The sequence below is a fragment of the Rhea americana genome, unplaced genomic scaffold, assembly GCF_003343005.1.
Source record: "Rhea americana isolate MKP2758 unplaced genomic scaffold, rheAme1 scaffold_174, whole genome shotgun sequence".
Classification (NCBI taxonomy): domain Eukaryota; kingdom Metazoa; phylum Chordata; class Aves; order Rheiformes; family Rheidae; genus Rhea; species Rhea americana.
The window spans coordinates 535,029-562,595 of record NW_028185861.1 but is presented as its reverse complement, the minus strand read 5'-3'; the positions used below and the strand labels follow the sequence as shown (position 1 = coordinate 562,595).

General features: G+C 39.9%; 1 protein-coding gene across 7 annotated transcripts in view; it reads left to right on the top strand.

Annotated features, from left to right (window-relative positions):
• TBL1XR1 (TBL1X/Y related 1) overlaps positions 1 to 11,312 on the top strand; it is a 119,861-nt gene extending 108,549 nt beyond the window's left edge. For all 7 annotated transcript variants that reach the window (XM_085301195.1, XM_085301197.1, XM_085301199.1 and 4 more), the window contains 5 exons: positions 437 to 511; positions 2,434 to 2,561; positions 2,766 to 2,931; positions 3,927 to 4,028; positions 5,900 to 11,312. In XM_085301195.1, coding sequence (XP_085157321.1) covers positions 437 to 511; positions 2,434 to 2,561; positions 2,766 to 2,931; positions 3,927 to 4,028; positions 5,900 to 5,926 — 498 coding nt within the window. In that variant the 3' untranslated portion in view covers positions 5,927 to 11,312. The remainder of the gene's footprint in view (positions 1 to 436; positions 512 to 2,433; positions 2,562 to 2,765; positions 2,932 to 3,926; positions 4,029 to 5,899) is intronic.
• Positions 11,313 to 27,567: the final 16,255 nt, after the last annotated feature.

Genomic DNA, 27,567 nt, shown 5'->3' with positions numbered 1-27,567 from the left:
GCAGAAAATGGTGGTTGCTACATGATATTTGTATTACTAATTAGGGATTGGGATCCCAGTATGCTCAAGATTGTGTATTTGCATAATAGACGATCTGTGGCAACAGGCAGTAGATACATACACTGGTAGTGCTAATTAAGATTATATGGTAACCACAGTCTTTATCATTAGAACAATAAAAACTCATTGCCATATGCAGCCAGGGTATCACACCAAACTTTACAAGGAGAAACATAGTAACTTTAAGACTTGCTATGCGCAAGATATAATGTGAAAGAGCATGCACTGGAAAATATGATGAATAGGTGGCAAAAAGAAGTCATTATTGGAGTAGAGGCTTGGAATGGAAATTACATATCAAATACTGATAATTATACAAATACTTACAATTGCTGTCTGTCTTTTATAAACTCAACTTATTCTTACTCAATTTTAGAATGAAGTAAATGCAATCAAATGGGATCCTACTGGTAATCTTCTGGCATCGTGTTCTGATGATATGACTCTAAAGGTAACTGAAGTTCTGATAATGGCTACTGTAGACCGCCTTGTGTTTGTAGAATTCTCCAGTGTGCACCATTAGCTTGGGTAATACAGAAATGCCATTGTCCTTTCTATATCCTCTAATATTTGTTCTTTTTCTGTTTAGCAAGATTAAGCATTCCTAGCAAATCTTGGTTAATCATAGCCAAGCCCTGGTCCAGAGAGCTTGTTACAGGCTGCCACCCTGAGACTTGAAGCATGATTTATTAGGTTCTTTTAGCTGTTTACAGAGTCAGGTCATTAATCATTAACCTGTCACACTTGTTGAGGTTCTTTTTGGTTAAAAAGAAAAGTTAGAATTTATGTGATGTGTAACACATACAAGACTAGGTGATTAGCGCCTTTGGTGGTTTTGTTCTGTTTTCCCCTTCTTTTTAGTTAAAATCTTTACCATATTGTTTCTTGAAAGACTGTACTCCCTTGTTTTACTAAGTCAAAGGGAGTCATTCCACAGTTTTTAATTTAAAAGCAATATTCTACTTTGTAGAACTGGGACAAGCCTGCGTAAGTAGAGGATAGTGTAACGCATACATATGACTTCAGGAAGGACTAGAGGTCCAGACAAAAATATTACCGGGTTAGATGGGCCGGAAGAAATGAAGTAGTTCATGACTTGCAGGCCAGTGTCATTTTCATCTTAGAGGTGGCTTTCCATTCCTCCTACTGTTTTATGTTCAGTGGATGTTCAGCATTATATTTGGCACAGTTTCAGGATTTGGTTTGGTATTATGCTGACAGCACTGTCCAACTGGTAACCTTAGGGAACGGTATTTTCATCTAGTTCACCGTTTCATCAGAGACGGGGATTAGCTGAATGAGTCATCAGATATACCCTCTGCTGGCACACATTCAGGCAGTTGCAATGGAAGTCACCTTATCTAAATACAGACTTTTAAACATTAAGCCTATAGTCTAAAGTTAGATGTCTAGACATCTTCAGTCAACAGCAAGCGTCTAGTACCTATAAAGAGCAATTCATTCTTTCTTAAGTGTCTAAGCCAAGTATGACGAATAAACCTCTGAAAATGTCAAATGTTTCTCCATTGGCAACGGATGGATTCAAAATAGCCAGCTTAAGCTGGTTACTAATCCTGAAGCAGCTGAACTGAGGAGAAATGATTTCCAATCTAGAGCTCAGGCTGTCATTAATGTGTCTCAGTGAGCAGAGAGACGTGCAGCTGGGAAGTGTGCCACCGTGTGTGGGCTCGTGCGATTCAGCAGTTAGTATCAAGAACGTCTGTGTTGGTGAGGGAAGTTCTCAGAAGGACACTTGCCCAAACTCTTTAGACCCCTGTGAGTTACTCCAATATGATGCAGGTCCAACCACCTGCTCAGTTAAAGGATTGATTCAGTGCTCTGAAGGCTGGATTCTGGTACTCCTAAATGAAGTAGTTCTTTACTCCTGAGGAGTGCCACTCGAGATGAGGGAACTGTTTGTGAATTAAGGTATGAGCCAGAGCTAGGTTCAAGAATCTAGCCCTTGCCGTTGCTTTATATTTGGCAAAACAGAGTCCAGTCTCTTCAGGTTTACTTTCAGTAAATGTGCTTTCAGTATTACAGTTCTTGTTGTGTTCTAGGTGGAATTTAGCATGAGCTAAAAGCCTGCACTTTTCAACAGGCTTGCAGTTAGCACATGCAGATTGGTTTCTATAGATTGTACCTTTATTATTTGTTAACTCTATCAGGTATTAATAACTAAGAGAAAGGAGGGTGCTTAAGGAGTGATTCTTACTGTAATTAATCCAGAAATCCAGCAGTCATTTGAAATGTTTGGATTGGCCTAAAACATGGCAAGGCAGGCTCTGCAAGTGAAAAAGAAGAAAGATGTAAAATGTATTTTAGTACAGTATTATACTAAATGCCTTTGTGTTTTCTTCCATTTTATCATAGATCTGGAGTATGAAACAAGACAGTTGTGTTCATGATTTACAAGCCCACAACAAAGAAATTTATACTATCAAATGGAGTCCTACAGGACCAGGAACAAATAATCCAAATGCCAATCTTATGTTAGCAAGGTACTATTTCATCCTGTTTTAAAATGCCTATTAAGAAAATGAGCATTATTTTTACTTCACTCTTTATATACGTAGGTTCGTAGAATATTTCAGTACCGCGTAGGGTACTGTCATGTACATTTCTATTAAAAACAAAATTCTGTAAAATTTACATGTGATTAATCTGTGTGTGTGTTTTTTTTTTCTCCTCTCCCTACTTGACAGTGCATCCTTTGATTCTACTGTTAGGTTATGGGATGTAGACAGAGGAATTTGTATTCATACTCTGACAAAACATCAAGAACCTGTGTACAGTGTAGCTTTCAGTCCTGATGGCAGATATCTAGCCAGTGGCTCCTTTGATAAATGCGTACACATCTGGAATACGCAGGTATAACTTTTCTGTCTCTGTTTAAAAAGTTCATGTTTCAGTCTTTCTGTTAATACTCCTCCAACTGTTGTTACACCATTGTGTTTTTGCTGCAAAGAGATTTGCTTTTGCTAATGTGCTGATTCACTTCTTTTTATTTGGAAGTTTCTTATATTAGTGTAGGTACATTTCTCTCAATGAGTGCCTGTGTATTGTTTTTAGCCTGACACCTGTTAATCTTTTGATACTGCAGTCTTTAATTTTTGTTTTGTTTTTATTCTGTCTGGACTTCACAACTTCCTTTGTAACTATTACATGCTACTTTTGGCAAAGTAATAATTGTTGTTATATTAGCATTCTCAGAGAAAAAAAAACAAAGCAAAAAAGAAATTACATGTTCAGTAAAGTTTCTCCAATAGCATGTTGCACCCCAGAATTATCTTTATGACTTTTGTTTTATCTGGGGTTCAAAGTTCAAGTTTACTGTGAAAAATGCTGACCCAAAGTAGACATTCAGATCTGTTACCCTGCAACTATTTCACTGAATTTCAGTTAATAAACTAAAATAAAAAAGTGTGAGGGGGGGAAAAAGGATGGATGTTTCTGCAGAACTTTCTAAGAAATAATATTATCTACCACTTGTTTTGTGTTTCTGTCAAGAGAATGCTGTATGTGAATGGAAGTGCAAGGATGTTATTGTTGTGCAAAAGGTGATTTCTGCCAGCATACTGGGAATAGGGTATTTATTTTTTAAAAGACTCATTTTAGTAATTGGAAGTAGTTGCCACAACCCCTAGTTTTGCCTTTCAAATGCTAGAGATCAAGGCAGGATAATGGTGTTTTGTGGGGAAAAATTTAACCTAACTACCTTTAACACAATGGTTAGATTGTCCAACTGAACCATTTCTTCCAAGAATTTGGGCTTTTAAAAGCAATAGGGAAGTTTTATGTGTTTTTCAAATTTTACTTGTTCATGTAAATTTTGTTATATTAATTAATGTTTTCTCCCTTTTCAGACAGGTGCCCTAGTTCACAGTTACCGGGGAACAGGAGGAATTTTTGAGGTTTGCTGGAATGCAGCAGGAGACAAAGTTGGAGCAAGTGCTTCAGATGGTTCAGTAAGTGCAGCTTGACTTATTTGACAGTCTAAGAAGAAACATCATTTGGAAATCTTTTGACTAATGGAGACAAAATGTCCTTATTTTGATGAAGTATGAATATAGCCAGCTCACACTTAGATTTTGGCATGTAAAGGTGCTATAATGTTGAAAGGAGAATATGTCTTTATTCTAGCTTTAATGCATGGGGTGTTTCTCAGTCCTCCAAAAATCTCAGTTAGGAGGCAAAGATGCATTTAATTTTGATTTTCGTCCCCACTGGTGCTTACTGTGGAATTTTGCCCAGTGTGGCTGCTCATTTCACTGCAATGTAGAAAAAAGTTCATTCTTGCCTCTTTGCCTTTTTCAAGTAAAAATGTTCAGTGTAGGTGATATTTTTATAATGCATGATAACACCTACCCTCTACATTGCAATCAACAAATAAAAAGAGCAGGAAAACAAAGTACAAATTTCTGAATGCTGGTAGTTAAAAAGTCCCTAAAAATAACAGGAACTATATATGTAGATACCAGTCTGTTTACTTTGCTCAGAACAACTAGGGAACAGAATCATATGTTTAATCATAAATTCACTCTCAGTCATCTCATATTGGTGTGTTTTAACATCACCTCCTAGATACTCTGATGTGGTCCTGCAAAGGGTTGTAGTTGAAATACTAATATGCAGTTCTTCATAACAAATGCAACACTTGTTTTTTGCTTACTTCTTATTTGCCTATGGTTTTAGACTGAAGTAGAGGGAGCCTAAGCAAAAACAAATGTAGAATAGGATAAAAATGGTAGGACGTGTATTTTAAGGTGCTGTAGCTTAACATGAAAAATGTTAGGAAACAGCAGTCCTGGTAGCTTTGTAGTAAAAAGTTTCAAGCCTTGACTCTCGTACCAAAGAATCCACAAGGCTTCCTTCTGCTGCTGCTGTCTTGCATGCTCTGTGGTGGTGAGATCACTTACAATTCAGAACCAAAAATAAGAACCTCTAAATTTTTTAAGGAAACTAAATCCTAGAGAACTAATTTCAGTTTGTTTTTCATACCATCTTTGTCATATAAATGTAGATAATACTGCAAAAGGAACAGAGGTTTGATGTATGTCCTGAGTAGAAATTATCATCTTACCCTAGATGACACTTTTGGATACATGCAATCTTATTTTTCCAGTCTTTGCCTGTTATGTTAATTTGACCCAAGAGGTTGATTGTATTTGCATCAGATTTGTGTGTGTGTGTTTTTTTTTTTTTTTTCTAATTTAGTTTTTGCTTTGAGAATGTCATTCTTAGTTTGTTTTATATAGTTTGTTAGGGAAAGCCCTCCTCGTCCTCTCTGTTTCAAATATACTTGTAGGTGATAATAACTAAATAAAGACACTTTTGAACCACTGATGAATATGAGCATAGCTTGTATATGATTATATATTTCTAATAGATGTAGGCTCAGTTTGTAGAACTAACACAAGTAGAGGTGCTTTTTAGTGAAGATTTTGAGAAGATGAAGACTGGAATTTGTGTGCTGTTAATTTTTTTTCTAGATGAGCCTGATCAATTTGAATATTTTTCTACATAGTATATTTAATTTCATTTTATTATATTTTTATATACTAGATTCTAGTAACTTCCTGGCCTTTTAATAGTGAATAAAAAGCAAAAAGCTTGCATTAGATGTTTTTAATGTTCTGATAGTAGTTCATTAGGTAGCAGTGTCCTTAGCATGTCTAGCTCAATGCTTATAACCAAAGTGCTTACATGGTGTCTTTTTTCCCCAGGTGGTAATAGATTTGAGATTAAGCTTGCATGATCAGGCTTATGGGTTATGTTCTGATATTTAAAATAGAATTGTATAAATATATATGACGTGCATTTTTTTTTTTCCTTTTAGGTTTGTGTATTAGACCTACGGAAATAGCGCTACTAGTTGGAAGCCATGGACCGACTATGAATGTGTACATAGCCAAAATGACTGTCCCTGACCCATGTACTGCTATAGTCCCAATTGAACCATGGCCAGTCCACTACAGCCAAACCTAAAAGAAATATATACATATACTGTATATAAAAAAAAAAAAAAAAAAAAAAAGTTACACCCTGAAGAGGATGACAGAGTTTTGTCACAGCTTGTGAATCCTGTTCACCAAGTGCTGGAATCTGCTGTGCCCCAAAATAACATTTAAAGGTTTTGGATATGAAAAACGGAAGAGAGAGCGAGAGAGAGAGAAATGCACCATATACAAGAGCAGACCCATATACATACCAAATTCAGAAGATACTAATGGCAGCCTTCATTACCCCTTTCCCCCTTTAAATCCATTATGATAATGGATTGTGGGGTTTTTTTTCCTTGTCAGTAATTGAGCTGTTTGTGTGTACAGAGAAAATGGACTTATGGAAATCTGCAGCAGTAGTTTTTTCTTTGCTTTTAAACATTGGGTTTTCTGTTTTGTTTTGGTTAAGTTTACGATGCATGAAGTAAGGGAGTGAATTAGTTTCTTGTTCATATTTTTTTCACTTTGGAAAAGAAAAAAAAAAACATTTATTTGAAAGATATTTTAAAGCATTCTTTGAAGAGGTAGATTGAACCTGATAATGTTTGGTGCATTCTGTGGCTCCCAGAGCACAATTTTCAGAAGAGAGGGAGGGTGGAAAAGGGATTATGGAGAGAAGAGAAAAAATCCATTTTAGAGGTGTGATGTTGCACATCCTGCTAATCTACCAAGTACGTCAGTAATGGGTATAATGCTATGTGGGTTTTTTTTTTTCTAGTGACATGGCTGAAATGCAGTAGTTTCTTATTTGGGACATCATTCTGCCAAACTTAAGCATAGAAGGGCGCAAAAATACGGAAAAGAAAATACAGGGATGCAAAAAAAAANAAAAAAAAAAAAAAAAAAAAAGAAAGAAAAGAAAAGAAAGAAAGAAAAGAATGCATCTTCTGTTGCTTTGAGACCATAGCTGAATTATGGTTAAATTGTGCACTATTGTCAAAAGGAGCAAAGTATAGCTGGGAGGGAGAGGGTTGTTTTTTTTTAAGAGATTAAGATCTTTCTGGACAAGGGTTCATGCCACAGCTTCTTTGAGAGTTGCCCATCATTATTTGTAGGAGCTTAGATGTATAATTGTAACCAAACTCCAGTATTAAAAGTATCTCATGTAATTTTTCTTTATTAAAAAAATCTTTGGCATATATTTGATAACACTGCCATTAGGAGGCAAAATGTTTACTACCTTAGATTTAAAAAAAAAAAATTAAACAGAGGACTTGCTTCAAGTTTATTTTAATAGCAGTGATTCAGCTTATTTAAAACATGAATACTTGCACTAATTCCCCTGCTGCTCCAGTCCTGCAGTTTATTGTATCTTGTGACTACATTTTTTTTTCCAAATATAGGGTAGATGTAAGCTGCTATTTTTTTAATAATCACTACTATATAGTGTCTTTTACTCTGTTTACAATATCAAGTATTTTTCTTACAATGACAGATGTATATGGCAAACCTTTTTCTGCTCATGTGATTAAAAGTATACTGATAGTGATTTTATTTGTAAATGATAGCATGAGGTTGTGTTTACGCGTATGTGTAGTTGAAAAGGTTGCATCATGTCTTGCCTAAGATTCCAAGAGTGTAAATTTATAAAAAGAGAGGTTGTCAAATTTATGTCACAGGCATTTTACTTAAGGAATGGTTTATATTATAGAGCTTTGCAAAGTTATCAGTTTTATAACACTATTTCAATCACAAATAATTTTGTGGCTTATTATTACTAGTCTCTAACATTTTTTTCTGTTCCTCCCCCAAGTTAGATATAAATTGATTTAATCGAGATAATGCAGCTTTGACATTTTAACAGTTGTTCTTTAAGCATTGATTTCTGCTATTTACATGAAATAAATACGGCTTGAAGCAAGTCTGAGTTTGGCTAAGGTAGGGTAGCAATTTGCCAGTGGTAAAGAGAAGTCAACGATACATTCTTGATATGTACCCCAACTGTTATTAGCGAGGAATATAATACTATGATACACAGCATTTAAAGACAACAAACAGTCATATCCATAAAGGCAGTCATCCGTGATGGTTCAGTGCCAGCTATTTTTAAGGTTTTGGAACGTATTACAAATGTTTAAAGCAATTACCCTGTGAGTTACAGTATGTAGGAAACCTAATATATTGAGCGTCTGGCACTTGAAATATTGCTTTTATTGCTGGAGGTCCATGACTGTGGCTGACCTCTGTCATTAATAAAAAAAAAAATAAAAAAAATTCTGTGCAATAATTTTAAACTGTGCTCCCAGGAATAGACACAAATGTTTTGAGTATGTTTAAGCTGCATTTTTCGTTTAGCAATGCATTTGTCAATTGCACTGAATTTAAATCTGAAAGTCAGAAGTGATTCTTGATAGTACTTTTGTATTTTAATATGAACAGTTTATTCATTTTCATAAAAGTCATTGGATGATTCTTTCAGCCAATCTAAAGAATTGTGGTGGAATTCTGTGACATAGCTGCAAAACCTCACAGCCATGTTTTAGGGTATTGCCATTTTTCTCTTTCTCAGTCATCAGCTGTTTTGGTTGTAATTCTAGTAGCTTAAGCGTAGTATCACATATTCATAAATAGATAATACAGAGCTTCAGTATCACAGGTCCAGGGTTTTCAGGTGCTTGACACACAGTCCGGGCATGTCAGATCTGTTGACTCGAATGCCCTGGACACACAGGCCAAGACCCCCAACCTAGAGTTAAAATCAGCAGTGCCCCACTGTAGTGGAATTAGGCCACTTCCACTAGCAAAGGATCTGGCCAATAGATATTTTATTGTTGTCCTTTACTAGCATGCCACAGTGCTGCTCCTGCTCACACCTCTTCTTGCCTCTTGTTTTATACACTGTTAAATGCATGCATGCAAGGTGTGCTAGGTTCTGTGATTATGTGAAGCAAAAGAAAAAAAAAGAAAAAAAAAGAGAACCATGACATTAATTATTATATTGTATAGCACAAAGACCTCGTATTCAATAGAGTGAGGTAGCATATCCAAATYGTTCCTTTAAATTGAATATGCCAAATGTCAGTAAGACCCTAATATTGTATAAATGTATGCACATGCCTCGTTTTGCATACCAGTTAATTATATTGCGCCTGCTTCCTAAGTGCAAAGGCAAAAACGTGGATAAGCCTTTGCACACATTAAAGTTACTATTTCTTCCAGTTCAACAAGTTAATGGGCAAATAGAGGATAAAAGGAAGGGGAAAAACTGGGCTCAGAGTTAGTGATGGAAGGAGGTATGAACTGCTCTTGAGTTTKCTTTCTATGCATCCATTTCAGAATCCTGTTTCTCATTTCTGCATAATTAGGTCCAGGTTTCTGTAGAGTTCCTCTTCTCCTATTTTGACTCTTACTTTTTCTGCATTTTTAAAATTGATGTAAAGGTTCCCAACCAGTGGACTTTTTAGTGTAGTTATKATAATATCTAGGTCCTCATAAAAGCTTTTTTAGACTCTTTGTAATGTTGATAAAATCAGTTTATTCTGGGACTACAATTGTGCAGGGTTACTTAGCACGTCTATGAGACGATTGGAAATCTTATATGAAACACTAAAAGTGCCTCTTTTTCTGGGTTGGGTGGAGGGAGGTAATAGTTACCAGTCAGAACGACATGGCATTTTGAAGCATGTTTCTTCATTTCATGACACTTTAATGCATCTTGAGAGAAAGGCCAAAGACTTCTACCAATTTTAATTAATCTTCATTGAAAAAGCACTCCTTTTTCCTTATACTGCTTACCTCATGCTAAGGTATTTGATGGGACATTATACCTTTAAAATGTTCTTTGTGTTTCAGAAGAACAGTGGAGGGAATAGAGTGGTCGTGCCAGTTTGCCTACAGAGCAGTCTTAGCAGCCAACGCACTTAATTCTGCTGAATGAAGGAATTTCATTGAAACTGCAAACTGGGGTTTTCAGCTTGTAAATAAAAGGTTGTATGTTTTTGTCTGTTTAGCAAAGAGGAGCCTTGGGACCCAATTTTGCAATCTTAATCAGAAATCCCCTTTTCTTTCACTTCGTGAGAAAACTTTGCCAGAATAAACATTGGAGGATTTGGGTCTGCGTAATACCATACTGCATGCCACTGAGGTATCATGAGCCACATCTCACTTAAGGGGGGAAAAAACCCTCCCKTTGACTCGAGTAGGGATGTTGCCAGAGCAGGGCCTGCCGGACTCAGCCCAGTATTCCCTTTTCATTGGCAAGCGTTGTAGCGTTGTATCTTCTAGCTTCAGGAAGTCCCCTAGGGCYTTTCCCCGGCGGGATCGGTTTCACACTCTCCAGAAGTCTGAAGAAAGCAGAAGCAACATTGTGGCATGTTCGAAGCAAATACGGCTTCGGGAGACAGCAGTAAATCTCCAACAAGATCCCTGACCTTTTCCCRAGGGAGGGAGCCGTGGAGCAGTCTTCACTCCTCCCTCCCGAGCAAGCTCTGAAATACCACCTTCTGTGAAAGTGCGACTGGCTTCACCGTCAGTCTGATGGAAGGCAGACAAAACGACAGGAAAATCTGCCGTTTTCTTAAAAAATCGCAGATTTAGTGTTAATAGYGCTTCAGATCATTAGTTTTGAGTACATAATTCTCTTTCTCTGCCTTTAAGTTTGAAGCTTGACAATAACTTAAGGCATGTTTTGTTTTTGTTTTTTTAATAATCATTCATTCTTTCTTCATAATGTTTTTTGACATTTGTGGGTAAATTCAGGAAAACAGTCTGCATGTTGTTGCTAGTCCAGTGTACTTTGCAATCTTGTCCTCAACAGACTGCAGTGTGCAGATCAGTAATTCTAGAATACAGAAGTAATTTTTTTCTCTCTCTCCTGACATTGACATTGTAGTTGTAATGGTTTCATTTGGAGTTACAAATCCTTTGGGTCTAATTCTGTGAGCCTACCTATAGCACTGGATTAAAATGTCTGCATCATTTCTTCAGTTATCCAGTTAAATTACAACTGTTGTAAAAGTGTAAACCAGCCCATGACAGTTTTTTGTACTTGTTTAAAGGACTTTTATTGTTCAGTTTTCATGATTATTGTCTAAAGAAGACTGATATAGATGTTCTATACTGTCCTGGACCATGTTAATTACACTTTATGATGTATTTTTGGTTCTCCATCACAATGATTTGTCCCCAAGGCCCTTATATCCCTTCTAGGCACATTTTCTGTTGCAGTTTCCCTTTGCATTGTATTGCTTTGACAACTGTAATTTGAATCAGATCTGAAAGAGGTCCAGAATAAAATATATTTTGATATTATGTTGGCTGAATGTTATGTAGCAGTAACTTTAAATGCTTGGTGCAAGGAATTTACAAAGGGTTAGGTGGGGAAAGCCAGGACATTATCTGGCATTGTGGCGTTATTTTTATATGTGCTTTGACACGTTGTAAGGCAGTAGATAAGCAGTTAAGGTGATACACCGTACAGGCGCGTGCTCCTTAGGGACACGCGGTAGATCCACGGAAAGCGGCGAGGCTGTCCTCGGCCTCCGTTCACAGGGATGTGCTTGCTCCAGACCAAGTGCTTTCTCACCGGCATCCTCGCGTTACCTGTACGCTTGTGCAAAGAGCACATGCGGCTACGCTCCGGATGTGCAGAAGACTGTSGGGGGCGGCGGGGGGAACAGGCCTCTGCGTAGTCACGCAGCTTCAGAGGGATCCGCTCTGATGGAGTGATGCCGTTTGGACTGGCACGTGAAATAGTGCGGGTCCGTCTGCACAAAATGAGGGTTTAATACCCGTGGAATGGAAGGTCACGTCATGATCCACGGGAGGGAACCTACTTGGTTTATTTCCAGGGTCGCTATAGGTTTAAGGTGGAATTGCTGCTTTGTCATATAGTACACATATTTACTGTATGTTCAAAAATAATGGTTTTCGATCCTCATTTTACTGCTGAAGTTAATATTAAGTGCATTATAAAAATCAATACATTGAAACTTCTTTTGGAAAGTCCTGAATTAATGAATTGAAAGTAGAGGATGGACTGKATTTAAAAGCCCAAAACCGGTCTTGAATGCCATTCGCCTTGCATCTGAGTGCTCTTCAGAATTTCTCTGTCGTCGTCTGGATTTTGAAAGAGCAAAATTGAAGCAATGCAATGTTTTTGAGGCAGATGCTCATGCTGACTAATGTTAGTACTGTGTTTGTACTAATGCAGAAAATTTATTCTCCTTGAAATTTCACCAGCGCAAATGCTCCGCTCTGGGTGTGACTGCGCTGAGCTGCACGAGCYGCGGCGTGGTGGTGGAGGGAGTAGATGTTGCACGTGCACAGCAGTAATACCAGTTTCTGCAAACAAGGAGACAGCATCCTGAGGCGTCTCTGAGTACCCCAGACGGGTTCCTTATGTCGTACTCTCCGAGTTGAGGAAAATGTCCAGAACTTCACTAAGCCCTGCAGACTCCTGTCGAAGGACTGCGCCACAGAGGCACCCGTGTCCCTCAGTGGATGGCCAGTAGAGCATCTTCAGGTGTCAGACGCTTCCAACTTACTGTTTTCCTGTTTCCRTGGAGATTTTCTGGCTTGCTGCAGATGATGAGAACACCGATTTGTTACTTTGAGCTAGCTGCATTTTGAGCCCTCTGGATTAATGTTGTCTTGAACTTTTCAAGACTTCTTCGCTGATCTGGCTGACAGCTCAGGGGCTTAGTGTGTCTCGCCTTTCCCAGCACCAAAGGTCCCTGAATTCTGCTGGGCCTCTGCTCGCAGCGATGCCGAGGCTGCAGCGCAAGCAGAGCGAGGCCAGCAATTTGAAAAGAAATGTCAGTAGAGGAAGAGAGTTTCTCTGTCAAATATTACAATATTCACGTATTTAAAGCTATATGGTCCCCATTTCTGCTATATTAAACTGTATATGTAACAAATCTAATGCAACGTTTGCTCTTCCTGCATGCTGTCCCAGCTTTGGTAGCAAAAAGTTAAGTCTAAGTTCATTCAGTTGATTTCTGTTTTGGATCCCGCTTCAAGTGTTTTCTTTGATTAGGACCTCTGAGGCGTAGGACCAGCCCTCTACGAAATGCTGGGCGCAGGAGCACAGGTAAAACGTGGGTTATCTAAATAGGGCTGTTGGTTTCCCAAACCCATGTTGGGTCTTACGATCTCTTTCTTCCTCACGGAAGCGTGATTTGTAATTACAAACGCTACTTGGAGATTCATGTCTGTTAGCTGTTGTATTTTAACCGCATTGTGGTTTTGCACTTTATATATGTTGGGGGGAAAAAAAAATTAATATAAGAACCATGCATTTCTAATACTTAAATTAGACCCACATGATCTGGCAYATCCCTTAATTGCTTAGAAGTGACTTCTATCGTTTTATAAGATAGGAAATCATAGTTTCAGGAAAATAGCAAAGAATTGTGCTTAGTTTATTTTTAAAACTGTTTGAAAGTTTCGCATTTCTCTCTGTTGCCACATCTCATCTATTTTCAATTTGCTTGAATGCTACAGCAAAGTCAGATGCTGATTAAGTGGATGGGAACAAGCTGCTTTTGAGCAGTAAGTAATTTAAAGCCAGAAGTCAATTCCCAAGGCAAAGAAATAGGACTGTGTGTAGCTTGTTGCAATTGCTTTGTTTACCATCTCGCGCTCAAATCGGTAAATCTGCTGTGTGCGCGCTGAATGAAATACCCTATCCGGAATGGAATATTCTAATTATTCTATATAATATTCTAAATATTCCGTTTCAATTTCACAATAGAAAGCTCAGTTTATRCAGCTAATCATACAAGAAATCGTTCAATATAGTTTTTATAGAAAGCAAATCGGAATTAAAACTTTTTGCACTGTGTGCTTTMAAGTGGAGAAAATTCCTGTTTGGAAACCGTCTGAAATGTCAGTTAAATTAGAGGTGTAGTTTATCATTGTTTCTGGGGGAGCCGGTATGCTTCCAAGCTCAGGTTTTAGGTGTGTGATTTCTTACCGAGGGCATTCAAGCGTGAAATACTTGTTGACCCATTTATTTATTTCCTGCCTTATTACTGTTCACTTGACTGGATGGATGGATCAACTCAGTGTTTCCATCGAATGCTTTCTTCATTGCAAGAACTGGGCTGAAAAAAATAAATAAATCTGTGCTCAGTTGGTTTCAACATCAGACATTAGCACCGTTACAGCCGTTACGTGGCTTTCTGGGTGCTCTGCAGCTGAACCACTTTTTACACGCACAGACAGAGGAATTAAGAGCTCTGCTCTTAAGCATTTCGGTCGTTTCATTCCACTCTATTTAGGAGGACGTTTAATAACAGAGACCAGACTGAATACTCTTGCTTTGGGGGGCTCTGTTAGAAAATAATGAGGTTATCAAGCAACGAAGGCGGCGAGGGGAAATGGCTCTGGGATGAGAGGGCTMGAGGAGAGCTCAGCAGTCAGCCTGGCCAGCATATGGCCGCTCCTCACGGGCTTTTGCTAATCTGGTATTAAAGGCTTTCCTGAGCAATTTATTCCAGTATTATGATGACCTTAATATTAAAACTGTGTGCCAGCCAMTCTGAATCTGCATTGCAATTCAAAAACTTCCTATTTTGCCCACCCTGAATGTGAGGAAAATAARCTGGTTCTTTGTTCCTTGCAGCAGCCTTTTAGGTGTTTGAAATCTGTTACTGTATCTTCTCTAGGCTGAACCCTCCTCAGCGCATCTTAATCAGCTGATCGACACCAGCTGCTCTTCTTTACAAACAGTCTAATGAATACTGAAATAAGAATCTTGTTTAGAAGAAATATGGTCCCTGGCGCTAGTGAGGCAGAGAGGGGGAAAACTGAAAATGAAATAAGGCCTCTAGTTTTGCAGTTCTGGTGCAATAGGAAAAATCGCTCGGTAATTAATGGGTGTGAGTTACTGATGCCCCAGCAATGATGGGACCGTATTGCTCTTGCAAGTTCTACGTAAAAACTTTTTTTCCTCCTCTGCAAAGCTTCGTTTCCACTGTTGCCCCTTCCTGTTTTTCAGCTAATGACAGGATTTGTCGGGAGTCGCAAAGCTAGGAGTAAAACTCAAAAATTCTCTATTCCAAAGACATATCTAGTCCCTAGAATAAAGTGTTTCTACAGTGTTAACAGGGACTCGGATCCAGTCTTGAGACTCCACTTGAAGGCTAGAGACTGGTCTAGCTTTCTAGCTATGAGTAGACACGAATAGCAGGAGGCTTGTAGATGCTGTTCATCATTCTTTTCTTGTGTTGTTCCTCAGTTTGTTTAACAAGGCTGCATCTTGCATAAGAAGAATCGTCCCCCTTGGGCTCGGTGGTCTGCCTTACCTCTGTCTCTTGGGACACCACAAGGGATTCCCTGGAAGGTTGTGTCTGCTCCATGGGCTTCCACCTTGGACTGCCCTCCCGAAGGACTGCTGCTGGAAAGGGGGTCCGGAACTAATGAAAGTGGGGAACGGCAACCTGTGAAGTGGCAGATGTAAATTATATCTGCGATTATACAAAGCAAAAAAATAGATTCATAAAATGCTCCAGTGATATGGTAATTGGTAAAAATACCAAGAAAAGGAGATTTTTTGCTCCTTTATATTAAATATGCTTTCAGGCAGTGAATGTTTTCTAATGTGATAAAATATGTTTGAGGCAAAACTGCTTCTGTCTCATGGTTGACTTGCATATTTCTGATTTCTGAAAGCACAGCTATTTTGTCTCCCAAGCAGTTTATTTTAAATAGACTAGTGTCACAAGGCTTCAAAAATAACTAAATCTACTTAAAATTAGCTTTGAAAGCATACCACTTCATGTGTATTAAGGTCTGGAGAACGCCAAATGCCTGCAAACTAACCAAGATTTCTTTTCTCAACTGAGACTATATAAAAATAATTCCAATTTAAACAGTGATTTTCAGGGAAAAACTGCAAGTTGTAAAAACCAAATATCTGAAACTACTCTCAAGCACTCCATTTAGTGGTCACAGCTGGTTGAAGCCCTGACAACTATGAAACAGCCCTTGAAAGGCCACTAAAACTGTCAGATCTAGATGCACTAGTTACATGGCATCTACCAYAACGTACTGCACGCGTTCCTGGGTACGGAGCCAGTTAATCGTGGCCGAGAGGAGAGGTACAGCTGCCAGCCACGTGCACGTTAACCGCGTCGCGCCTGTTGTGGCTTTCAGCTGCGACGAGATGCTCTGCTCCCCATGAGCTGGTTTGGCTCACAGGCCCTGCAGAAGAACACTGCCTGGTTGGATTTGCTGTGGGTTTTTTGTTTGTTTGTTTGTTCGTCTGTTTTTCTCTTTCCAGAGGCGGAGGGAGCAGCGTCACCCTTCGGCAGGGTCAGCTGTTAGACCGGCTCAGCTGCCCCATCTAACTGCACCCACAGAGAAAGCCAGTGCCCGCCCTGGAGACCTTACGCTCTCAAACAGCAGAGCAGAGGGAGATGCTCCCACTGCGCTGGGGAGCACCAGGACTGCAGCAGACGGAGGGAGCACCCTCGCTGCCAGAGCTGCTCAGAGGCCACATGCTGAAGCATAAACCTTCTCTTAAATACAGAGGCAAAATACTGCTGTTTTCAAGAGGAGCTGAAACATGCCGAGTTTTCTGGAGTTATTCTTCGGTAAATAGGCACCAGAGGGTGCTCTCATGTCTTCCTACATGAGGTATGTTGGGAATGACTGAAACCATTGGAGGGAAGAGGTATACCTTGTGCTTTCAGTATGCAGATGACCTCCCGCTCCGGGTTAGTATCTGCTCAGTTCCTGCCAGTACTGGGAGAGCAACCTGAATGCCTCCCTCTTAAAAAGAAAGCGAGGCATGACCGAGTCTGCTGCTGCCATGGGGAAGGAGCCAGAAGAAAACTCAGCTCCTTTATCAGCTCTAATTGCAAGCATGATTTTAAGGATCGTGCGGTGGAGGTGTGTATTGTATTCTCAGTTGCTTCTGCATCCCCAAGGAGAAGCAGAAGCTAAAAGAGGAGGAGTTTTTAGCTTTATTTTTTTAATCACTGCCACTGAACAAGAAGGTTGTGTTATTTTTTCCATTAAATTTGCGCATCTCCACTGTTTTCCAAAACTTGTTACTCTCGTTAGGACTGCTGCAGCAAGAGCGTGGCAGCCTGTTGAAGTGTTTCGTTTCCAATAGCTGGCTTGGACCCTATATTCTGAATGACTTTCCCCCCATCTTTAGTAAAATCTCTGGATCTTTGGTTCATGCTATATGTCATAGCAAAGCCTCTGAGTATCATTTGGTAAACTGAAAGTTTTTTTTTTTTTTTTTTTTTTTTGTCTTTCCTTTTCTCTGGTGCTACCGCCGTAGCTGTAGTTCACGCAGGATTCCCGCGGGGTCGCGGTCCTTGCGGCAGGAGCAGCCGGCAGAGCACTGCAAGCTGGCTGCGGCGCCCAGGCTTCCCCGCAACGCCCACCTCATCTTCAGCACCATTTCCAGAAACTCGAGCGACTTGGTCTGCGCTAACAACTCCACTTGCAGGTGTGTAACTCTAAGCTTTTCTGTCGCCCCTTCTGACCCAGAGGGCTGCTGCTCATACTCAATCTTCCAGTCTAGCTACTAAACATATAGAGAGATTTTAGAAGAACAGTGCAATGATCTCTGTATTCTGAACTAAACTGTGAATAGGAAACAGAAAAGCTTCTTGGAATGGGAGCAAACGTAATCAGTAAGATTCAGAACATAAGCGGTTTTATTATTTCCTATTTCCTGTAAGTCAATTTGCTGTACTTCCAGCCTTCCTTCTCCTCTATACAAAACAGCAGCCGGAGGAGTCATTAAAATAAAGATTAGACTCCAAGATTGTTTATAATTCAGATACTTCAGTGATAGAAAAATGTATCGTTTCAAGAGAAAACATGTGCAAGAACCAAATCTCGCTAAATTGCAGAGATGCTAGTTTCTTCCAACCAATCCCTCTGTGCTTTAGAGGAAACAATTTACTACTTTAGTAAATAAACACAGCTGTTAGAAAGTTAAGATTGGCCTGTCAGATTCGTTGTCCGCAAAGTAAGTGATAGYGTACAGGCCCTTGCTGTCTGCAGAAGCCAACATGCCAAAGTACGCCGCAGAGGCCGAAGAGGGAGATTGAAAGGCAGATACAATAAATGATGCCTTGGGACCACACTCCTGATGGGTCATCAGCTGATGGGTCAACAGATTGGTTTTTCTGGAAGTAAGGTCTGGTGTTATGGCAGGCACGTGTGTGTGTGTGTGTGTGTACACACATGCGTGTGTGGGCAAGGAGAACGCAGTTAGGACTGGAGGAAGARAGCCAGGCTGTCAGCTTTGCAGAATGAACTTCCAACTTCCAAAGGTGCAGTTGTCACTGGAGACTGGGACTGGCTACCGTRTGCTTGAAAACCTTCCTCTCTCTTTCTCGAGAGACTCTCTATACGTACCTGGGGCCGCTAGGGAGCCCTTTTGCTTCATCCTTCCTTCTTGCTCACCCTGCCTTTGCCTAGGAGTGCAGAGTTAAAGCTATGTTGGTTTTTCTATTCGTTGCATGTCCTCACTGCTAAGGTGAGGTGTTGTTCACTAGCCTATTCCTCTGATGGGCCAATTTAAATTCCTGCATCTCTTGCATTCTCTGGAAAGAAGCATTGTCAGTGGTTTTTTTGTGTTTTTTTTTCCAACTTGTTTAAGAGATTAAATTTTCTTAGAGCAGTTTATATCTAAGATGTTCTGAATTCTTAATCCTATACTTGAAAACACTAATGCTGCACTCCTACAGAAGTGGTTAAAACCTTAAAACAGACATAGTTGCAGGTTCCTTAGTTAAAAATGCAGCACTGGGTTGTACAGAGCGTGTGTGCTTACAACTGTCTACCTATGCAGGCAAAAGCCTTCTTGCGCAGCAAAGAGCTGACCACCTCCTGGTCAGCTGGACAGTCCTCCAGCAGCAGAAGGAAAAGARGAGAGGGACACGGGCCAGAAAGAGGTGCATAAGGACAACCCAGCATTGAGGTTCATGAAGCGTTGCCYGCACSTGCCATACCTTWCRTAGATCGTGGGGGAAACTCAACCCRAGAGGTGCAGGTACATGTAAACATGCATGTGAGCAACATCTCTGGCACGTGGCAGGTTGCCAACAGGCCCCTTGGTGCTACTCAGGGTGGACCCTCCGCAACGCGCGTGTTGTCTGCTGCTGCCAGCTAGCTGCAGCCTCTGCCTGGGCTGTGCAGCAACAGGGCTCGAGGGGTTTAGGCCTGGGGATGAAGCCCTCCAGCAAAGTCATGTTCTTTGGTGTGGTTCCTCACTGCCGGCTGGCAGCGTCCGGTCAAGGGCTTTGGTTTCCACCCCCTRTTAACATCAGCCTTTCTCTCTGCAGCACCCTCCGGGTTTTGTAGGCGAGGGGCTGCTTTGKGAAGCAGAGATGGTGCAGCCCAGCTGGCAGGTCTTGCATGTTGTGCTCCTTGGTGAGCTCTCGCTTCGGTCTACGTGTTTGCTTCCCTCCAGAATAGACCGTGGCGGCTGAGGGAGGCGCGCGGCTTTGCTTACGCAGTGAATCCTGACGGCAAGCTGCTCCCGAGAGTCGCCGGCATTTCCTGGGACTTCCTGCCAGCAACAGGCTCTGCACGTTTTAGAGATGGGGAAGCAGGTGCTGAGAGGATTTTCAGCCATTAATCAAATTGTCCGAGTGCTGGGTAACGTGTTTGGCGATACGCCTGTGTTTCCATATGACAGCAAAGCTGGCAGTATCCTTTGCATCCACTGAAGGTGTGATTTCATTGAAATATCTACCTCAGCATCCCTATTTCACTGTACATCATTAATGCAAGCAATTAAAAAAAAAATCTCTGAGCTATTAATTGAGGTAAACCTCTGGCTGGAATAGGATTTGTAGATCTAGTCAGCTATTTAGCAAAAATTGAAGAATTAACCAGTTGTCTTTGCATTGAAGCAAGCAGTAGCTTCAAAGTTATGGTGACACATCTTGCCTTGTAATCATTCCTTGCATTCTTCATTTGAATGAGGATTCGGAGGCTTTTGCATTTGTTTTGAGGGTGGGAAGGGCTATCTATTTAATCATGCTTAGATGCTCATTTTGGAATATCCATATAAAAGTGCATAGGATAAACTTCCACGAACAATATACAACGTAAAAAACAAACTGATCAAGTGCTTTACCTAAGTGACGCATGTTGGATTTTTTTGAGATACAAGTTGACTATCTGAGAAAACAAAGTTGTTCCATTCCACTAGAAAATGTAATAATTACTTATGAGACTTAATTATTCCATATGTTAACACATTGTTGCTCTTGCAGCTGCTGGCAGAGAAGGGCTCCTTTCAGGCAGTTGTATGCATGCTAATGAAAACCCAAGATCTGTTTTTCTGGCTCTTACTTGTGTGCTGCCACTCTAGCTGTTTGTGGCCCTGGAATAATTACATCAGAGAATCCCCTATTTAGTGGAAACAAAATATTTTGATGACAAACATGTTTTCTGCTAGAAGCTGTGAGGCCTGATGTGAATTCAGAGCGTGCTGTAAAGACAGCCACAGAGACTTGTTAGAGAAACCTGATGTGCCCTTAAAAAGCGTTGGAGAAATAAGCCAGGCAGTTTGTTTATTTTTTCAGTTGCAGTCTCTGCAAATGCTACAGGAGGTAAAATTCTGTTCTCCTTCTATCTTAGAGCCTTGCAATTCCAGAGTCTTTTATGGAAACTCGGACACGAGTTATGCCTATGGATGTCTCGTGAGTCCAAGCTGATGTTTGAGGCACTCATACCTCATCACCTGAGTCTTTCTCTAATGGACACAAGCTTTTACTGTAACGCTTTGTTCCGTTCTCAGTTTCTGTTGCATTTATCCGTCATTGTGCCCAGTATCTGCTTAAGAGACCATTTCCGATTTCCATGTTTTTTTGTTATTTAAAGTAAAAACCACTGGTGCATCCATTCCCTTAAGTTATCAGTACAGTGTATTTGATAGGTTTCGTTTTTACATCTTGTAGTGAAGCCTATGGCTCCATGGTTGTGCAAAATCCAGAAGGAAACGGCCCCGTATCCTTGTATACACACCAGCTCATCTGTTCTGCACAGGCCGTTTGTGCCTTATTGCTTCATTTCATSGCTGCTAGTCTTTAAAAGCAAAATGCCAAAAAACGCAAACATACCAGAAGTCAGCCTCTGCTGCTGCTTCTTTCCAAGCCCTGCTCAGACATCATGCAGCTTACACAGCTCTTCAGAGGTGTATAATTATCTAGCAAAGCCACGTACTTTGCTATCCATTCTCTGTGCTGAGACAAAGCTGCAGAGCCTATGTTCTTTTTGAATATAATAATAATAAAAGACTCTAAAGKAAAAGATCCTGTTCTCATGCACAGTGTGTCTGTTTGGGGCAGTYTGATGTCCTATTTTTATTATAAATGTAATTGAATTTCCAATAGTTACACACAAACAACTGTCAGCTAGGAATAAAAAGAAGTAGACGTATGCTAATCGAAAGCTCTGATAATTATACAATCTTCAAATTAATTAACGAGCCAAAGGCAGCCAAAAATTAGCATTTAGAAAGGGCTTTGCTGCATTAACCACTAATGAGTTCATTTAAATCTATCATGCAACCCATTCTGGAAAGCATGAGCCATATTTAATCATATTCAATCAGGTTTTRTAATGAAATCCTCAACACTAGGCATTGTTGATTGTGAAATTACCATAGAATTTTATTTGTTAAATACAGGGGATAAGATATTAGTATGTACTGTTAACTGAATCATACCTTGAGAGAGAGAGAGATGTGGAAATAAGATACATGTGTCCAAGTAAGTATATTCTTAAAATAAGTGGTGAATGTCAAAGGGATTTGGGTGTATCTTCATTCATTGATTTACTCTTCATTTATAGTTAACCCATACAARTACAGATTACTTTTGAGAAATTAATAAGTAATTTTCAAAATATACTTGGGAATTCTGTGATCAAAAGAAAAAAGTTTTAGTTTAACTATTTGGTATTTTCAACCTAGGCAATTGTAGTACTGCTGTTCATTGGCTCAGCAATGCTCTCCACTTCATTTCTTCGGAGCTGGGATAATGCAAAAGAAGCCACGGGAGTTTCTCTGCATTTAAAACAGAGYAACTCATGTGGAAACTCCATCGTTGCCTCTTTGCAGTCAGTCTAATTTCTGGTCCCACTGAAATCACAGTGTGCTTTGTCATTGGACTTAATAGAGCAGATAAATCATCATCAGGTCAGAAAGGAGACTTCTTTCACTGAAGTTAGTGGAGTAACTAAACYGAAGACATTCTTTTGGGTAAAATATCTTCTGATATGAAATGTTCTGTTGAACATTTCAGCTAGATAGAGCTATTTCAATAAAAATTTCAACTCRATTTCTTGCCTTTGAGCAGCCAGGGGTTAGCTTACCCACCTGAGATGTGGCAGGCAGAGGTCAAAACACCAGCCAGAAAGCTGTTCTGGCATTGGAATCTTAGTTTTTCAGGAAAAGTTTTGAAAGGACTCAAATCTTGAATTTTAATAGTGGATATTTAGTCCCCAGGGCAATGGAGATCAGCACTGGACACCCCTCCCTTCCCCCTCCCCCCCCCAAAAAATGTACTAGTAACCTGGTACAGTAGCTACTGGTGATAGAATTAGAGTAAGAGTAACACGAATTGCTTATAATCCTAAAAAGATGCTGTGGGACCCTCCATGGGTCTTGTTCACATCTGTTTCCTTGGGGGAAATCTTTATTAATAAACAGAAGAAAAAGAGACTGAGAGTAGCACAAAATCTGGCAAAAGTAGTCTGCCCAGCTTTCTGCAAGTTAGTAAGGGAGAGGCTAACTGATAGTCTCTCTATGTTCCCTCTGTTATTCTTCGGGATTTCTGTAAAATGGGTTTAGATGACAGTCATCTGAGATCTCTCCTGGCTGTTATATGGTATTTGTTCAGGTGATCGCTAATGGTTGACTCCCATGTGTTGTTCAAGCCTTGGAATTGGAAGATCTAGCAGTATACACATAGAGGTGATCAAACGTTTTTACTGAAAAAAACAAAGCTGGAAGATTGTATTTGGAATTGAGAGGGTTTTCAGCATCTAGGTCTTGAAGTGGGGCCAGAGGTTGTTTCATTTCTGAAAAATTGGATATTTCCAGAAAAGTAAATCCTCTCCCCAATTAAAAAAGACTTAATAAAAAACACCTTTAGTAACAACTGAATTTCTCTTGAATTTCCTCATGAACTTCTCTGCCCTAACTCCAGTGTTGTTAGTTTAAATTCAGCTCCCCATTTCTGTGACTCAGGTCAAGGCGAAAAGTGATTCATTCACTAAMCATCCATAAATACCACTAAAAATACTTCTAACAGCACGTTTTTACCTGAGAATCTTGAAGAACCTTACCAGTGTTAAAATGCCCTAAAGGCATGCAGACGAGGGCATCAAATGGCAAAAGGGTCACCCTTTCACTGAGCATTTCTTGACACAACTTCACAATAATTTCTATTGTCRTTATTGGGTGTTCACTGGATGAGGGGCTCCAGGTGACTCACTTTGCGGACAGCACATTATGTCTATACCACGGCTCAGAATAAACCCCAGGAATCCTAATTTCCAATCTTTTGATGTGATTACTGAACCTTTTTTTAGTGAAATGTTCGTTGTGGGAGTCACTCCTTACATTCTGATGCATAAATATCCACCAGTTAATAGCAGGATAATGAAATAAATTTGCCTGGTCTCATGAAAATACACTGACTAAAACATTTGATTAGGACCAGTTTAAGACTTCTGAGGATGTCTTTAGCTGCTAGTTTAGATAAAAGCAATCATAAAAACTAAGTAACTCTCAGTTTGAAGCTGTATTCTTAAGCTTTTAAATGCTTTAAAATGAGCGTTCCATATTCACACCAACACGTTCCCTCTAATTATCAAGTACTTTTGGGTACAACACACTTTATAACGGAATAGGGCAAACTTGCAGGGCATTGTGCTTTTACAAGTTGAAAGCCATTAACATTTTAGAACTTCTCTACAATGGGAAAATTGCTCTGGTAAAAAACATGATTTTCAGTGAGTATAGTTAAATCTGTGCTAACCAATCTGTGGGTGTTCATTTTTCATTTAAGAACTGTTTATTTTGCCTTAATTTAAATCAATTGAGAATGCATTCAAGTTGAACTAAACACAGTCCTTTGAATCTGAAATGCATGCATCCAGATAGCAGTTTGCACTGCTTAAGCTTTATTGTTTTTGAAGCTGAAGTAAATTAAATTGATGCAACTGTCCAATACAGACAAAGCCTTATTCATTAAAGCCTTCCTCACCTCTGACTAGCCAAATTCTGGTGCTTTTTTCCCATGCTGATCTTAATGTATATTGTGTAAAACAGGACATGAGTACAGGGCACCTCTGACGGTGAGGGCACCRGTGCTGTTCTGGGAGCTCTTCCAGGCTCTCTCCCTTCYCCTGCTCTCCGAGTTGAGCGACACAGCGCACACASTAGCGTGAGAGTTTTGCCCAATACRGAAAGAAAAAGACGCCACATGTTTAATTATACTGGGCTTTGAGGAACTCTCTYGTGTTTTCAGGGAGGTTTATTTTAAGTAACATGTGAGACATCCTCACAAGATGCTCGTATAGCAGGCAATGTGTGTCCGACTGTGCTCTAGAAATAYCCTGCTCACTTGAAATCTCATTTAAGAGAATGACTATCAAATTAGATAGGACCATTAAACGTTTGTTTCTTTTGCAAGGTTTGTCTCTCTCTTTTTCCTCCTAAGAGGCTATGGGAAAATCATAGGCCTGCTAATCTAAAGCAGCARTGAGCTACTCTTCCTTTATTTCTAAAATCAGAGCAATTTTCCCCTATTGAGACGCAAACCACAGAACAAGAGCACAAGACTGGTGACACTTGATTATTCATGACTGTTCTTGTGAACTTAATTCCCTTATTAACCTGACCTCATAAATTAAATAAGAYAGCAAAATGTCAAGATGTGACTATGGTGAAAACTTCACAGGGCTGTGCCCTGAAAGATCCCTATATACCGTATTTACTTTTCTAAGTGCTTCTAATCTACTGTTTGTAGACAAGATTGGTTATCCCGTTCCTGTAGGTACCTATTAGAACTACTTGCTAAGCCTCTTTCTGCATTTATCCCAGGTCTGTGCTGGTACTGAACCTTATATTTGTACATGGAGAATAAGGAAAAACAATCCCCACAAACAGCTCAAACTGTTCCAGCCTGGCAAAATCTGGGATCTCTGTGTTTTCTCCGTTACCAGCCGGAGCCATGCAGCGCTGCGGCGGGGGGCTCATATCCCTGCACGAACATCTCTGATGCTCACACGCAGCTTAGTGCTTGGTGGCCAGGGCTGCTCACATTCAGCTGCAACCGTGGCTTCAGTTGCTCCCGTGAGAGATGCCAGATTATATTTGGATGTGCCTTTGACCATATTACACTTTCCTTCCCTGTTTTTTTTTTTAATGTAATCAGGGGCCAGCATCAGCAGCTGTGTCAAGCAACAAATGCTATCCAAGTTGAGCAGAATCCTGCTATGCTGTGTTGCTAAGACACTGGCCAAAGTACCTTGCTGGGAGACGGAGAAAGCCTGGGGATTTGCATCCTGTCTTGGTAACTTRCTGCAGTGAGTATTATACAAGAAATCTTCACCAGTCTTTTAAGATAACTCTAAGGTATTCCCCCATCTGCAGGATATGTTTCTGCTCCTACCTATTTTAGTGATCCTTTTGTTTAAGCATCTGATTTGTTGGTCCTTGGAGTAGTTTGTTAAGACAAGATTCATGATGCATCCCTGCATCCTATCCTGTTCGTGTTCATGAACTGTTCGTGTCTGAGATGTCCGAAAAATTCAAGGCGCTTTCATGTGTTGACCTGTTTTACGTACTGATCTGTCTTCTGGTCACATCTGCAGGGTGCACAGCCAACCCATGCAAATAGGGCYGTACCTGGCAATACGGGGCCAAAACGCGGTACTGCCCCACTGCCAGATTCGAAGTACCAGAAAAGCAATACTTGCAGTACTGTCTTCTTGCAGAAGTTCAGACTCTTGTGCCCCAGTATGCTACCACAGTTAAAATAGGAGAGTGAAACCTCTTGCTCTGAAGTGAGAAAACTGTATGTTTTCAAATGCCAGAACTTTAGGGGTGCTTGAAATCCAAATCAAGAGTCTAGTTGCCTAAGCCTCAGCCCTAACTGAAGTAAGTGAGAGCGCCTATATTCTTTACTAGCATTGATGTCATAAATATCTCCATTAAGTAGCAATTAAGCTGCTGGGATTTGGGCTGTATGCCATTATAAGAGGTAATTATAAAAGAATTGGATTAATTAGTTCCTGAATTATTTATGTAGACATAAATATTGCACATGAGATCAGTGTTAAACATGAAGAGAGGAAGGGAATAGCATGAAGAGAAGAAGGGAAGGATACATTGATTTATGCTATTTCTTCAATTCTTTCTCACCAAAATACTAAAAGTTGAAGTTTGTTAAAAACTAACTATTCTYACTGTTAATGTGCATACATCACCTTATCAGCTTTATAGAAATATACTCCTCTGATAAAGCAAACCTCTGTTCTTTTATAATCTTTCCAAGTCACCACAAATAATAAGCAGTGAGAGCTCTCTTGTCAATACAATGAACTCAATCTTCTGTCTGATGCAGTATAATTTAGAGCTGGGGGAAATGACTGATTTCACAGATATTAACTTTATCGAATATACAAACAACAGATGTATAATAGAGGAAAGAAATTTTGTCTGAGCAGCACAAAGAACTCCAGCAATCAGCAAATTCAATCTACTTTTGACACTATAGCATTYCCATAGTCTAAAGACACTTGTCAGCTGTAAAAATAATATAATACAAAGATGCAGAGAAGTGAAAACAAGGCAGGCTATTTAGTATGCAAACAGCCGAGTATTTTAAACAGGAGACGTTTATGAAAAGAAAAAATATGGTTTGATATAAAATTGTCATCTCTAAATTTATCAGTTTTCATGTTTCAGGCACAACTTGATAGGGTTAGGAAGCAATTTCCTGTAGTGTAAAATGTATTGTTGAAGTGGTAAAAGGCCAGAYTGCTGCTCACAGGGCAGAGAGGGCAATGCAGAAAACTAGCCTGGACCTTTGTGGTCATTCCTAYGACCACCCTAGGGTAACCAGGCCAGCCATCGTGCATAGTCACATGGTATATCAGCCACGTGTTTTGTAGGTATCTTTTTCACTTTTTGTAAGATAGATGGAGAAATTTTCTGATACCACAGCAGCGTGTTTGGAGCAGGGAGGTGGTGCATGCAATGGCTAGGCAAGAGGAGCTTGAGCAAAGTGTCAAAGAGAGGATCTTTCCCTCATCAAAATGGTCTGCACAGCAAGTGGGAAACTCATGCAAKGTATTTAGGGAGCTTAGCTGCCTGGAGATAGACTGGCAAATAGTTTTGTGGAAATTAAATTTTTCTCTTGTTTTTCTGAGCATGCACTGCAATAGTAGCTGGTTGCACTTGCTTTTTTGTGGCACTAACCAGCATGTTCTTGAGCACATTTGAAGTTCTGTTTGTCTCTTAAATAGAGCACTGGTATTTTACAGGAACTGCAGTGCAAGGGGACAG